At 47.2% G+C, this 13,555-nt stretch overlaps 1 protein-coding gene across 1 annotated transcript in view; it reads right to left on the bottom strand.

Annotated features, from left to right (window-relative positions):
* Positions 1-11,630, bottom strand: part of LOC104271585 — an 18,691-nt gene extending 7,061 nt beyond the window's left edge. The window contains exons 1-4 of the mRNA XM_009866297.1: positions 11,490-11,630; positions 11,380-11,409; positions 10,393-10,518; positions 9,462-9,541 (exon numbers count right to left, since the gene is read on the bottom strand). Coding sequence (XP_009864599.1) covers positions 9,462-9,541; positions 10,393-10,518; positions 11,380-11,409; positions 11,490-11,630 — 377 coding nt within the window. The remainder of the gene's footprint in view (positions 1-9,461; positions 9,542-10,392; positions 10,519-11,379; positions 11,410-11,489) is intronic.
* Between the last annotated feature and the right edge of the window lie 1,925 nt (positions 11,631-13,555).

Here is a 13,555-nt window from a genome sequence, read left to right as displayed (position 1 = left end):
TTTCCGCCTGCTGAAGGCTGACGTTACCTTCAAAGGCTAAAGACGAAGACTGTGGAGGTGACACTGGGCAAGATCAGGCACCTTTTGCTTTTTAATTCCCTCTTTGGCAGCACTCAGGCACAGAAAGGCAGTGATGCTGAGGACCGTCTCCACCTTCCAACCCTGCTGCCTGCTCTTTGCCTCTCCCGGGCTTCCTCGATCTCTTGTCTTTCCAGACAAGAAATTCTTTTCCAAGGAAAGGTATCTGCTTCTACTTCACTTTAGAAGATGGTCAGTTCTGACTATCTACCCTGTGCAAAGAGAGATAACCAGTGCTGCCGCTGTGCTGAAAGCAGTAGCCCTGAGCTCTGTTTTTTCAGGGAGATAACTTTGCATTGATAATTACAGGTGATGGAAGGCTCATTTTGCTGCAGTTTTAGGAGAGCCAAGCCCTGCACATCACCTCTCAGCACATGAGCTCAGCGCTCTGTGTTGACTTGGTTGCCATCTCAGACCTATCTGGAGAGCATAAGAGCCTGCAGACGTCCTGAATGGGCTTTGACAATAGCTGCTTTCCTCTTCCGTCTCACAAAGCACACGACCCACACCACAAACACACAGCGCTGCAACGCGAGCTAAAAAAATGATCTTACCGGACAGGTGACTTCTCTTCTGCCCTGCAAGAGATTGATAAAAACCGCGTTAGCCGGTTGTCCTCCAGCACAAAAAGTCAGGCGTGGGGCAGAAAGAAAACAGAACTACCTTAGCAATGAGGGCTTGAACATCACAGAGGGTTTCCCCGATGAGGGAGCTGGCAGCAGCACAGTCCTTTCTCTTGGTGAGAGGCACAGGAGACACGAGGGACATGGCTCCACAGCACAGCAAAACCCCGACCAGGCGCAGCATCATGGTGAAAGTGCTGGGCTCCTCTCCTTGGGCTGGGTACTGCCAGCTCCTGGCGTCCCTTTATACGCGCTCTCTTGTAAGGAAATGATTAATATCTGACCACAAATATGTCTAAACTGAAGAGGAGTAGTCACCTGCAGAATGGAAGCTCTTAGCTTCTTATCAGATTGAGGAAGCTACGTTTCTAAAATAAGGGTTCCCCCATAAGATCGGTAGGAGCTACGTAATTCAGATTTCGGCTCTTTCTGATTTTAGATGCTGGAGCATTTTTATTAAGGATTCTGTCGAAAGATGAGGGCAAGATAAACCAGGACTACCTAAGTATCTCTCAGGTCTTTACATTCCCGTCTACCCTGCGTAATATTACGATTTTACTAAACAGTGCTCTCATCTCTACTGATTAGTGCCCCAGCCTCATTCTGCGCAGTTGTCATAAGGAACTCCATGAATAACTCACAAAAAAATGACAAACTCAAGAGGTCTCCCAAGACATGGCGCCATGTAAGCTCGGAGCATGCCGGGGCAGCTCCGTATCTTGGCAGGGCAGAAAAGCTGCCACTTCCCTCCTGTTTAAGGAGAATTTGCCCTGTTTCTGTGCTTTCTTCATGCGGTTGAAACCATTTGGCCGATATGTCCACATACTTCATCTGCAGGAGGTTTGGGTGATGGGGGGTGCCTCCTGTTGATGATGCTTCTGGCAGAATTGCTCTCCAAGCTCAGGGTGGGCTCTGGGGTGCCCGTGCTGGGTCCAGGGTGCACAGAGCCCTCTTCTGCCCCCCCGGCTCCCCAAGACTGCTGACGAGGAGAACAGAACTGCCCTTGGCCTCTGGCCCTGCTGCACAGCTCCACTGTGCTCACACCAAGAGGAATGAAATCTGTGCCAGGGTCGTGCCTGCAGGATATCGCTTCTTCACCCTTCCAAAATTCAGAATTTTGCGTTTGCCTGCTTTTTCTGTAATTTGAATTTTGCTTTTTCCATACCACAGGAGTTTTGCTATCTAATTGACGTTATTTAATGTGTGCTAGGTCTTTTTACCCTTAAAAAAATTCAAGTGGTACCTAGCTGTAGTGACTGTTTTGTCTGAGGAGCCCTTTGTGCCCTAAGGTGAAGGCAGCAGAGCCACACACACGTCTGCCATCTAAGCTGATGAAAGCCCGAATGCTGCTTTTCCTATGCTCATGTGGCATTTTTCCTACCAGCCCTCAGCTGGAGTTTCACAGAATACAAAACTCCAGTGTTTTCCTTGCATGATAGTAATTACACCAGAAGCCACTGTCATGTCAGCTACAAACCAGGTTTTGGAGATGCTACCAGGCACCTCACTCCCCTGAGGAACCGTCTTGTTCAGTTGTTTGCTTTTAGTCCTTTCGCTAGTTTTTTGGTGAATAAGACATATTCCCTGTGTTCCCCATCGCTCGGGTTTAGGAGCCTTGCCTGGATGAACCCCAGCAGCAGAATTCGGGTGCTGAGCAGATCGTGTGCCCCGACGCTGCGGTTGCAGGGAATGGGGCAGTTTTCCTGCCTTGCTGGGGTCACCCTGACATTCCCAGTGTTTCCCTGTAACCAGCAGATGGGCTTTACTCCAGAGCTGAGGACCACCGCACGTCGCCTCGGTGGGGCAGCGTCCATCGGAACGCCATCGCCCCATCGAGGGGTTTGCATCAATCCAGCCAGAGGCCAGGTGAGCCGTGGTGAATACCAGTGAGCACAACTGGTTTCTCTTATGAAAACCCAGTTCTTCTGATTTTAATGAGTTTAGGAATAGTCATGCTTTGCATTACGCACCCTGGGAAGCAGAATCGCACCTGAGACTCAGGTGCTCACCCCAGCTCTGCTGCTTTCATAGCGAACGGGTGGTTCAGGACTTTGTGCATCGCCGGCACCGCTGTGCCTGCTGGAGATAAACCAGAATATAGGATGATTTAAAGGGAAGCAATGGATCGTATATATCACATGGACGAGTGTACCTGTTGGTATGGTATCTGGTAGCTACGTTCAAATCACAGGGAAGAATTTCTTCCCCTGGAAGAGGAAGTAGGAATTACATCTGCAGCTAAATTTGTCCCTGAGCATCAGAGGTTTTGCTTTCATCTCAAAACTGGCTGAAAAAGGGAGAGTCCCTGCAGGGAGGGCAGAAGGGAAAGGTGTGGGCAGGACGGACTTTTATTGCTGGAAAAAACAGAACTGTGAAGCTGGGATTCCACCTTGTTCTCTTTATTCTTTTTATAGCCACTAATGACATGCAAATACATTCTTAGATTGCAGCCAGGGTGGAAAGAAAAAAAAAAAAGAGCTGATAAGATCAAAAAGGAAGATGGAACTTGCGGCGTACTCGTGTACGTACTCATCGGTTGGTCCTTCTGCACTGACTCATTTGTAAATATTCACTCAGAAGCGAAACCACTGTGACCACTCCTGTCGTGGCAGGATCAGCACTGACCTTTCTTTCCTGTTGGGCACTTAGGGGATAGCTTCTGTGGGATGCTGAGATGGCAGGAGGGAGTTTCCGTCCAACCCCACCTCCGCCAAAAAAATCCGAGCAGGGTTTGCGTTAATGAGGTGTAAATCACCGATATGGTGATTTCACTGCTAGGCAGAGCCATCTGAAATACTCATATCCTAGTCAAACACAGGATTAAATTAATGAGGAGAAAATGGCCTGGCCCATTAGGAATTAACTGAAGCTTAGCAGAAATTTGATGGAGAAACTGAGAAGATAACAGAAAATTAGCTGAAAACCAAAAGAAGTATTCACTTTTCTAAGCCTGGAGAGATGATGGGCTTAATTTTTATGAGCTGGTCTCTGTATAACTAGAACAGAAATCCTGGTGAGAAGTGTCAGCGTAGCACTGGCACAGAGATTGTCCCAAGTAAAATTCCTTCACTCCCTGTGAAGGAATCATTGGAGAACTTCTGGTTCATCACCCTGTATGTGGTCATCACCACATACAAACCGCTGGAGTGGAAGTTCAGCCAGCTGGAACATATCCAGAGGCTTTCTGACATATTAGAGGGAAAGCAGAGATTTTTTGGAAGCAGTTTTGCTGATTAAAATTATCTTCCTGCTCTCACTCCTCTATGAAAAGATTGGTCATCACCCTCTTTCACTCCTCTGAACGTCCTCTCCACACTTGGGCCGAGTGCCTACTTGTGCGTTCTTGTGCAACCTTGAAAAGTTCTTATTTCTCCCCGAATATTTGCGCCTGCCACACTTCCAGCTGTCAGCTGTGCTCACACACCACCGAGCAGGACAAACCGTGAAGCTTCTCAGCCACGATGGGCTCCTTTCTCCCCTACTAGGGACACCTCTCGTCCAGTTTCAGTGAATCTCCAACACGGAGGCTGAAACGCTTCACAACGGTACTGGAAGGAGTTAAAGAGAACTGCAACTCTGTGGTCTGCCTCAGCAGAAGGAAGGAAACCCTGCTTCTCTGTGGGCTTCAGGGTGATCTTAAATGCTCTTCAGAAACTGTAGAAAGAGAAATCGCCGGTGACTGTGTTCACTCGGGGCATCTGCAGCAGATGTGCAGCTCCACTCCCCAAAATAAGGACATTCCTTCGGCGTTTCGTGCTCTGGCTGTGGTCGCTGGTCCGTGGCCAGCTGTCTGGACAGTGGGCTGTCATCTTTGGAAAGGGGCCCTTGGAGCGTGGGTCCAAGCCAGGCTAATTGGGGAGCAGAGGCTGCGAGTTTTGAAATAGGCTCTGGACGCAGAAAGACTTTTTTATTTAATCAAAAGGTATTCCCCATGGTTCCTATGACTTCTTCTCAAAACAAAAAGAAAAAGAAGCCTGTGAGTCACAGAAGCATGCCCTTCCTTTGCAGGACCGGGGGAGAATCTTACAGACTAATGAAATTAGAAATTAGTCGCAAGCCAGCTCATTCTGCACATCTCAGCCTTCTGACCCCCTGCCCACCATTGCAACACCTTTGTCTTTCGAGGCTCTATCTGATGGGAGTTAGCAGGGTCTGGTTGCTTTAGGATTCATGGACTTTTCAAATTTTGGGAAAGCAAGGAGAACCTCTCTGCTCGCTTAGAGGGATGTTGTCCTGAGGATCCGCAACAACTTCCTTACCTTTTAGGCAAGGTTCCAGAGATATGTTCTGGATTTGGGTGTTAAGTTCTAAGAAACGAGATGCCCGTTTTATCAGAAAAGATTTCACAGGCAGCCTCCGCGCCCCGGCCCCAGTGCTGGCAGGCTGGTGCGCATGGGCTGACACACGTTATTGCATGCACATCCAGAGAAAATAAGACAGTCTTCCCTATTTTTTGACAGGAATTACAACTACAATTTCTTATATCTCCCCATCCATGGACAGTAATGGCAAGGTATCTCTGGTGTAAATCCCGTTCAAGCTCCCTGAGCACCCTGTGTCCTACCATGGCCTCTCATGTCTCTAAGCTGGTGCCCATCACACGCGTGCGGTGGCTTTGGCAGTTGTTGGTGAGCATCCACAGAAGGCTGGCAGTAATTAACGGTGACTCATGGCCTTCTCAGTCGCCCGTCTGAAAGAAACACAGTTGATCCATCCAAACAATCTACACTGAGTGTGTTCAAGCCCCACCCACAGACCAGCTGCAATTTGGCTCTGGAAACGGGGTTGCCAGAAAGGGAAACTTAATTTTTCAGTTGCAAAGACACCGTGTATGAATGAAAAAAGAAAGAAACACCACGAAACAAGCCCAAACCCCAAACTATAAAGGCAGGATCGTGTTCTGCAGAAACTGGGAACAGTTTGTGAATCCTGACAAGTGACTAATGAGAGCTGAAGATGAAGAAGGAAGTAAAATAGCAACAGAAAATGAGTAATCAAATCTTTCAGAAAAGAAAACAGGAGAATTGCCCTTGCAGTAGTAACCCAGGTTTAGTTGCTGAGCGCAACTTGAAGGAGTTGAGGCTGCCTTCATCTGGCCACGATGTCATTGCCATCCCCTGCACACAGCTGATCAGGGGAAGGATGCTGTGGCTGATCTCCATCCCTCTCACCTTCACAGCTGTGAAATGACAGCCACAGGCATGGTGCTTAAGCAGGAGGAGAAGAATGGAGCGTGGGAGCAGCATTTCTGTGTCCAAGCCTCTCTCTGTCCCCTCTAGCGTGGCCTAAATGAGGGGGACCCTCTGTCAGGGAGCTTGGGCAGCCCTCCTCCAGGATCTCCTGGCCAACCTGGCTCCCTCGTGGGTGTCCCACCACATGTTCCTGTGCAGGAGATGCTCCTCCAGAGCCACCTGCAACTTGGAAAGTGGGGACCTAGGAGAGGAACCCCTGGACCAAGCTGCAAAACATATCCCTGAGATCCTGGTGTCTGTGCAAGATGGGATGGGGGGTGTTGTGGTGTCTCCCACGCGCTCTCAGACCCTGGTGGGACTTGACAGACCTTCTCCCATCCCTGCTCGTGGCGGTGACACAGGACAACTGCCACCATCAAGGGTTTGGAGGGCATCCAGAAGGCCAATGCTGGTCCTACAGAGGATGGATGGGCTTCTCCCACCCTTAGAGAGCTCATCACGGAGCCTATGAACACGGGCAGGTCTAGGATTAGAGTGAGCCCATCAAAGGGATCGAGCAGGCAGGGGGTCTACTCTTCGGCCACTGCACTGGGGCTATGGGTTTTACTGAGAATAGTTCCTTGCTAGTCAAATGGGCAGTGCTAAATATAACCCACACCTACAACTTCTAAAAGTAGAACGTGCCTCGGTAAAACGGACCTTCCCCCGCTGTGTTACCGTCTCAAATGTCTCGTTCCCCACCTGGTGGCTCACGGAGCCACGTGGGGCTCTTGCTTTTCCTGCCAGTGATGCAAGAAACACAGCAATCATTTAAAAAAAATAACAAAAACAAACTTCCTATCCAAACAAGCCTGCGGCAGCTCTCGAGAGTCAAAGTCAGAGCTCAGCTAAGGTTTGAAGGTGTGTCTGTTTTATTGTTGGGATGATGCAAGATTCTTATCGGCGCTGCTAACGCCGCGATGAAGCAGTCATGGTTATCACGCTCAGATGACCCTGCTCATCTCGCCAGTGATAAAACCATCCCACCCACCTGAAGCTGGGCATTGCCTCGCATTCCTCTTTGTGCTGCGCTTTTAATCAGCTCTGTGGTATTCCAGATTATTTAGGACCCCACTTGGGATCAGAGACAACAGCAGGGCTCTTAGAAAAACCCAGCAAAATGGACTTTGGCCCTTGCCGGGAGGGCGGTGAGGAGGAAGGGCTGTGCCGTGCCGGAGAGCGGCGCTGGGTGCTGCCAGCACCAGGGTTGGGAGGTTCCACCCAGAGCTGGGCCCCCTCTGCCTTCACCCCGCAACACACCAGAGCTGCCGGCTCTGTCACTTTTTTGGCTTCCCCCAGCAGTCTGCTGCCCCGGGCAACAGCTCTGGCTGTATTTCCCTCCAGCCAGCCCAGAGCCGACTTTGAGTTATTAACGCTTCACTTTTCCCTTTTGTCTCTTCGTCAGAGTTTCCTGGATTGCCGCGCCAAGAGTGCTGCGCCTGATTAATGTTTTCTACTTAAAACCCTGACATCCTTCTCTTTTCTCATATACCTGAGACTTCCCATTTATCTGAAGGGTGAATTTAAAATTTAATGGCAAATATTTAAAATAATGTATGTGAAGAATTAAATACCTCATTGCTAATAAAAACTTTGAAATCCAATGGCAGTGAGAGTCTCTTCAGGGCGGTTCTTAAGTATTTCCTTAACTATTGCAGAACTGAATGAGGCTGCACTCAGGACCAAAGATTTTCTTGCCTCAGATCAAGCTGAGAGAATCCACCTGGTCATTCGTTCTCCCTTGCTCTGATTTATTTTTAGTTTTGGTTTTGTATTCCCGTTTCCTGATTCCTAGGAGAATTCGACACAAACCAAAGCACTGATGACCTTGCCCGCAGAGCCCAGGTGGTTGGTGGTACCCGGGGACGTGCGGAGCACTCACCCTGGCTCAGGCTGGGGGCTGTGACCCCGCTGTGGGGGCTTTTGGGGCTACCCCTCCTGCAGCAAGGGCTGGAGTCCGTCTGTCCAACCGGGTCCTGCCCCGTGCCCCATTTGCTCGGGGGTAGATGTCGGTTGAAGGCGAAGCGCGGCTGCTTTCGGTTTGACCGTTGGAAGTGCGTGTCTCTGAAAAGTGGGGTCGGAGAGATGGTGATGTTAGTGGGGGAAAAACACATAATTTGGGGGCGTTTCTGTGATGCGTCCTGTGTTTTGCTCCATGGCTCTGCCTCAGCTGGGCTGCCCTCTCCATCCTCATCCTCTTGAAGAACACAGATGCTTCTCCAGTTTTCTGCGCTGGGAGCTCCCTCTTGCCAGGGCAGGCGAGGGGACACTTCTGGGCTGGGCAGGTGAAAGCTCTCCTGCTTTCGGCGTGCTGCGAGCCCGGCAGGGACCCAGTGGAGCCAGGATTGACTCACCCTGGCAGGTGAGAGTGCAGCTCCTCCAAAAAAACTTAAAAACCCACCCACGAGTGGGTGAAGCTGGAGCAGGAGGGTTCCGGGTGCGTGGCAGAGTGCTCAACCCATGCGGGGCACATCTGCCCCAAACCCCAGCAGCATCCGCGTGTCCGTCCCACTTGGAAATGGTGTTCAGCTCACCGGAACAGCTCTGAAACCGCTCACCCTTCACAAATAAAGGCCATTGAATTCTGGGAGGAAATTTGTTTATTTTTGTCCATTTGCGTTCAGGGAAGGTTACAAACATTTACTAACGGATACGTCAGTGCAGGCGGCACGTGGCGTGCGTCCGTAGAAACCAGCCTGAGTAGTGACATTCCTTTTGAATACCATGTCGTTAAATATTAACTCTCAGAATCTAACTCGAAGGTTTTATATGGAGGCACTTCCCAATGGATACTCAATGGATACTCAACAAAATCTAAAAAAATACGTATTTTCTGATTCATCACAGGAGACATGGGAAACACCTCGTTTAAGGTGAATAAACTTTGAGAAAAAGCCAACAAGACCATCAGAGCCCCGTTTGCTTCTGTATTATCCATAATTTGACTGGATTTAGGTGACATTTCGGTGATGAAACACGTAGTGATTGAAGTTATCTGCTGGCTCTGAATTCCCTGGGAGCGCACAGAGATGGGAGCTCATGACCAAAGTGACTCTTCTCCAGCCCCACACCACTGAACAGCAGTTTCTTAAAGTGAATATTCGAATACAGCATTGTAAAAATAAATATCTCAAAGTGTCCATATACAAATTAAATAAATAGAATCATTAATAAGTAATAAATAAATAAATAGAATTACCCTTTCTTTATGAATCAATATAAGTTAAAATATTAAAACTATATAAAATATTTAAGTATTACTTTAAATACTTGTCTTTTGACAGAGCAGCATGTTTCAGTCATTGTAGAGAACATGGCTGCTGTCATAATGTCATTTTTATATACATATATACTAAAAAACATATATATATGCACAACATATATCTCCCTATATAAATATTCTGCACACATATTCCTGAGAATAAGTTACTAATCCAATCACATTTTGGTTGGACTGGAGTTCAGGTTCTCTGTTTCTTCTTGGGTTCGGTGTAGTTGTTCTATTTAGTCATTCTGAATTTTCTCATACAGCAATCTCAAGAAACTCTCCAGTGTCTCCAGGAACACTTGACCCGGTACTTGCACAGTCTTACATTCCTCACCCAGATCCTTCAAAGAAAAAAACAAAACAAAAGAGAGAGAACATAATTCAGCCGTGTAACTTGAATACCATAGTTAAGCCTGTGCTGTTCTATATATCCTTTTTCTAAAGGACACTAATCACATGGGCTGTGTAGGAGGGTGGGGGAGGAGGTCTCGGGGGACGTGGGGGCAGCAGGATGGGGGGCGGGTGGGAGCCTAGTGTCATGGTATCTCAGAGTCATAGAATCATAGAGTCATAGAGCTGTACAATCATAGGATCACAGCATCATTAAGGTTGGACAAGACCTTTAAGACCATCCAGTCCAACCATCAACCCAAGACTACCATGACCACTAGACCATATCCTGAAGTCCCTGAGCCATGACTGTCATGGCTCTTGCACCCCTCAGGCTGGGTTCTGCGTTATTATCCTTCTCCACCATGAGGGTGGTGAGACCCTGGCCCAGGTTGCCCAGGGAAGCTGTGGTAGCCCCTCCCTGTTTACCAAAAAGTAAAGACTTGTAACTTCAAGGCCAGGTTGGACAGGGCTTGGAGCAACCTGGTGTGGTGGGAGGTGTCCTTGTCCATGGCAGGGCGTTGGAATGAGATGGTCTTCAAGATCCCTTCCAACCCAAACCATTCTGTGATTCAATGATACTTCCAACTGAGATTATGGTGGGGAAAGGTGGCAGCACATGGATCCTTAAGGGAGAGTGCTCTAAGGAGGAAAGAGGGTGTATTTACACCCTTTGTAATTTATGTTCTTAGAAGAGATTTCTAATTGCAGACAAATTAGTGCCCGTCCCAGCTGCCGCATCCCGTTACCAAACAACCTTTGCCGGATGCTACGCTATCAAACACCACAAAGTCAAACTTACTTTAGGGGGGATGCTTTCGGACTTGTTAATTACGTTCAGTTGTCTGACGATCAATTTGCTCTGCGTGTTGAGATTTTCCAAGCTGGCAGCAAAGGTTTCCAGGTGGCTGCGCATGCATCTTTCCACCTGCAAGGACAGCAAATAGCAACAATTGTGTGATAACTTGGTACCACATAAATAACACATCATATCCCAGCAATTTAGATACCCATGAAAAATGATAGCCCACAGGAATTAAGAGCTGTATTTTCAGCCATGACCTCTGATTTTGTATTCAGCAATTTGCCAGACACCAAATTTAGGAAACCATGGTACAATCTGTATTTTTCATTTAAAAACATGCCAGGGACAAAAACTCCCACTGCCTTTAGTGGAAGTCGCAGGTGCAGCTAGAAAATGTGAAATTTAGAGGTGTCCCGCACTGGAGGTATTTGGAGGGAAAGTCAATCCTACATTAGGGTTTCTTTTCTTGCTGGTTTGTCTCTGTTGAAACTAAATCAGAACTGTCTTAATGAAATACAAGTAATTATTGCTGCTGGTGTGAATTTTTAACCTTTCTCCCTGACAGTGAGCGGGACTGATGCTGTTTGCCTCCTGTTCACTTTGAACAGATGGTCTCCTACTTCTCACACGTACTGCTCACCTCCACAAAAACCTCATTTTTTTTTCACTGGGCTGCAGGAAAATACAGCTCAGTGAAATGAATGTCTGTGTATGGAATATAGACCGAATAGTAATTTTGGACTGTTCTAAACTTAAAGGTCTAGAGTAAGTTTTTGAGGCTATCGAGAAGATGGTAGCACACCTGTAAAACCTCTACTTCCTGAGAGAGCCATTTGAAGGAGCTTAGCATTGGCAGCAGCTTTCAGTAGGTTCTTTCAAGAATTGTGCATTTCCCTGGGTTTCTAGAGCTATCTTAGTGCTATGGAAGTTCTGAAGTAGAAAAGAAAATAATTTTAAAGAGAAGAAAAAGATGCACTTTCTTACCGTAGTGTTCACAGTCGCAAGGCTGGGGACCTGCGCAAGAGAAAAAGAAGTTAGTAACTCCAACCCCAAGCTCAGAGTGGAAGGGCAGCCTTCAAAACGGAGGAACTTACTTCCTTTAAGTTGAGCTTCTGCAGGCTCTCGAGAACTTCTTGAATAATCGAGCCTACCGAATGCCTCGTGGTGCCAGTGGGCATGGGCACTGAGATGTGGAGCACCCCGAGGCTCAGCAGAGCCACGACCTGGACGAGCATCGCGGCGTGAGCTCCGCGCTTCAGCTGGGTGAGCTGTGCGTGCCTCTGCCTCGGGCTCCTCTTATATACACAGCACCGGAGGAAATGATTAATATCTCACCACAAACATGCTCTTGCTAAAGGGGAGGCGGGGAAGATTTACCTGAAGAATGGAATCTGCTGGTTATTCAAATGAGTAAGAGCCTGCACACTTTCTATGTCCAGAGGGATGTTATAGCCTCTATACCTTCGCAGTATGTACGTCCAAGACGAGCTGTGCAACTCTTCAGCGTGGATCAAGTGTAGACAGAGATCTGTATCCGCGTCTGAATATACCAGAATATGCATTTGTAGACATGAAGACACAAATGTAGTTGCTGCAGAACTAAATCTTGATTTATATTTACATATATATATATATAGGGTCATTTAAAGAAGACTCTCCCAAAAAAATATTTTTACAATGCTCAACACTGCAATACTTACATCTGTTTAAAAACTACCTTAACTATTCTCTACAGTTTCTGCAGGGAATTCCGTGGCTAAATTTAGGAAATATATTGCAACTTGTTCAGAATCAGGCCAGAGGTAACAAGGTGCTGGGGCTCTTAGGAAAGGCACCGGAGCCTCAGGGTAGGTTTCCCAGCTGTCTGAGGAGAAAAGCAAATCTTGGATAGCGAGTGAGAAAGTTTGCAGCGAAATTTCATTTAATATGGGTAGAGCTGCCAACGCGCAGGACAAACTAATTGTGAACAGCAAGTGGAGAAATTTGGTAAAGAATGACTCAGAAGCTTGCTGGGCTGTGAATATAAACAGAAAATAATTCAGATTTCCTAAGAACAGCTGTCGCCTGGGTTAACATTAGACAAAGATCGGCCACGGGTGCCGGAGTCCCAGCAAAGAGGTGTTAGATCAGCTTTACTGGGGCCAGGACAGCTGTGACATCTTGCACTGATTTCATCTTGGACTACAAAGGAAGATGGGAACCGAGCAGTAATTTTCCATGTTTTATTTAAAGTCTGAAAACACAGATTCCATGTCTGTGTTATCAGGTTATTTATTACCTCTTGGGCTACTTAGAATGAGCTTTCTAGATGAAGTTTTAGCCATCCCCAGGGAAGGCAAAAGAATCCTCTGCTCGGGATTTTCCCTGTTCCCAGCCCACTTTTGGAACAAGTGGTAGGAGTATACACTCCGCCATGCAGGAGTTTTGTTAGGGTGTATTTTGCTCTTTAATCCAATATTGCTAATGAAAATCCTGACTAACGCTAGACCCAGACCAGATCCTCACAGCTGGGGCTGGTGAAACCTTGCAAACTGGCAGTGAATTGTTGCTTCCCTGCTCTTTTGAACAATGATGTACTTAATGTAGTCATTTCCGTTATTTTCCTCTAGTTTCCTTATGATAAGGAAACTGTGTGGGGAAAAAAAAAAGTCAATAGATATTTTTCTACTAACAAAAACACAAGTCTAAAGAGCGAACTATTTTTTTCCCAAACATTACATTTGACACGATCTTCTTTGCTCTCTGTTTGTTTGTTATTGCCCCCTGGAAACTGAAATAGGTTTGAAATCAGGCTGTCTCTTGAGCAGGCTGTTATGACCTTGGCTGGACCATAGCCAAGGGCATCTTTGGGGATGACAACCCTCCCATAGCCCTACATGCAGGTGCTTTATAAACCCACAAGTCAGGGAACTGGATGCTCCCCCTCAGTTTAGCTCCTGTTCAAGGCACACATAATTTTGCATTTTTCCATCTCTAGGATCTATTTTGTTAAGTGTACTGAGCACATTCATGTCCTGAAACGTTGACCCTGCTATAACAATCTCTTTTCTCCTGCCATGATGTGAAAGAGATCGCACTGCGACAAGCATTTGATAGATGACGCTGTGAGTTTGCACAGTCTTTAAAAAATATGAAGTTAGAGGGGAAAGGAGAAAACATA

This window comes from Apaloderma vittatum, unplaced genomic scaffold (assembly GCF_000703405.1).
Source record: "Apaloderma vittatum isolate BGI_N311 unplaced genomic scaffold, ASM70340v1 scaffold18113, whole genome shotgun sequence".
In the NCBI taxonomy this organism is placed as follows: domain Eukaryota; kingdom Metazoa; phylum Chordata; class Aves; order Trogoniformes; family Trogonidae; genus Apaloderma; species Apaloderma vittatum.
Note: the sequence above shows the minus strand (reverse complement) of the source record. Positions and strands in the feature narration are given on the sequence as shown.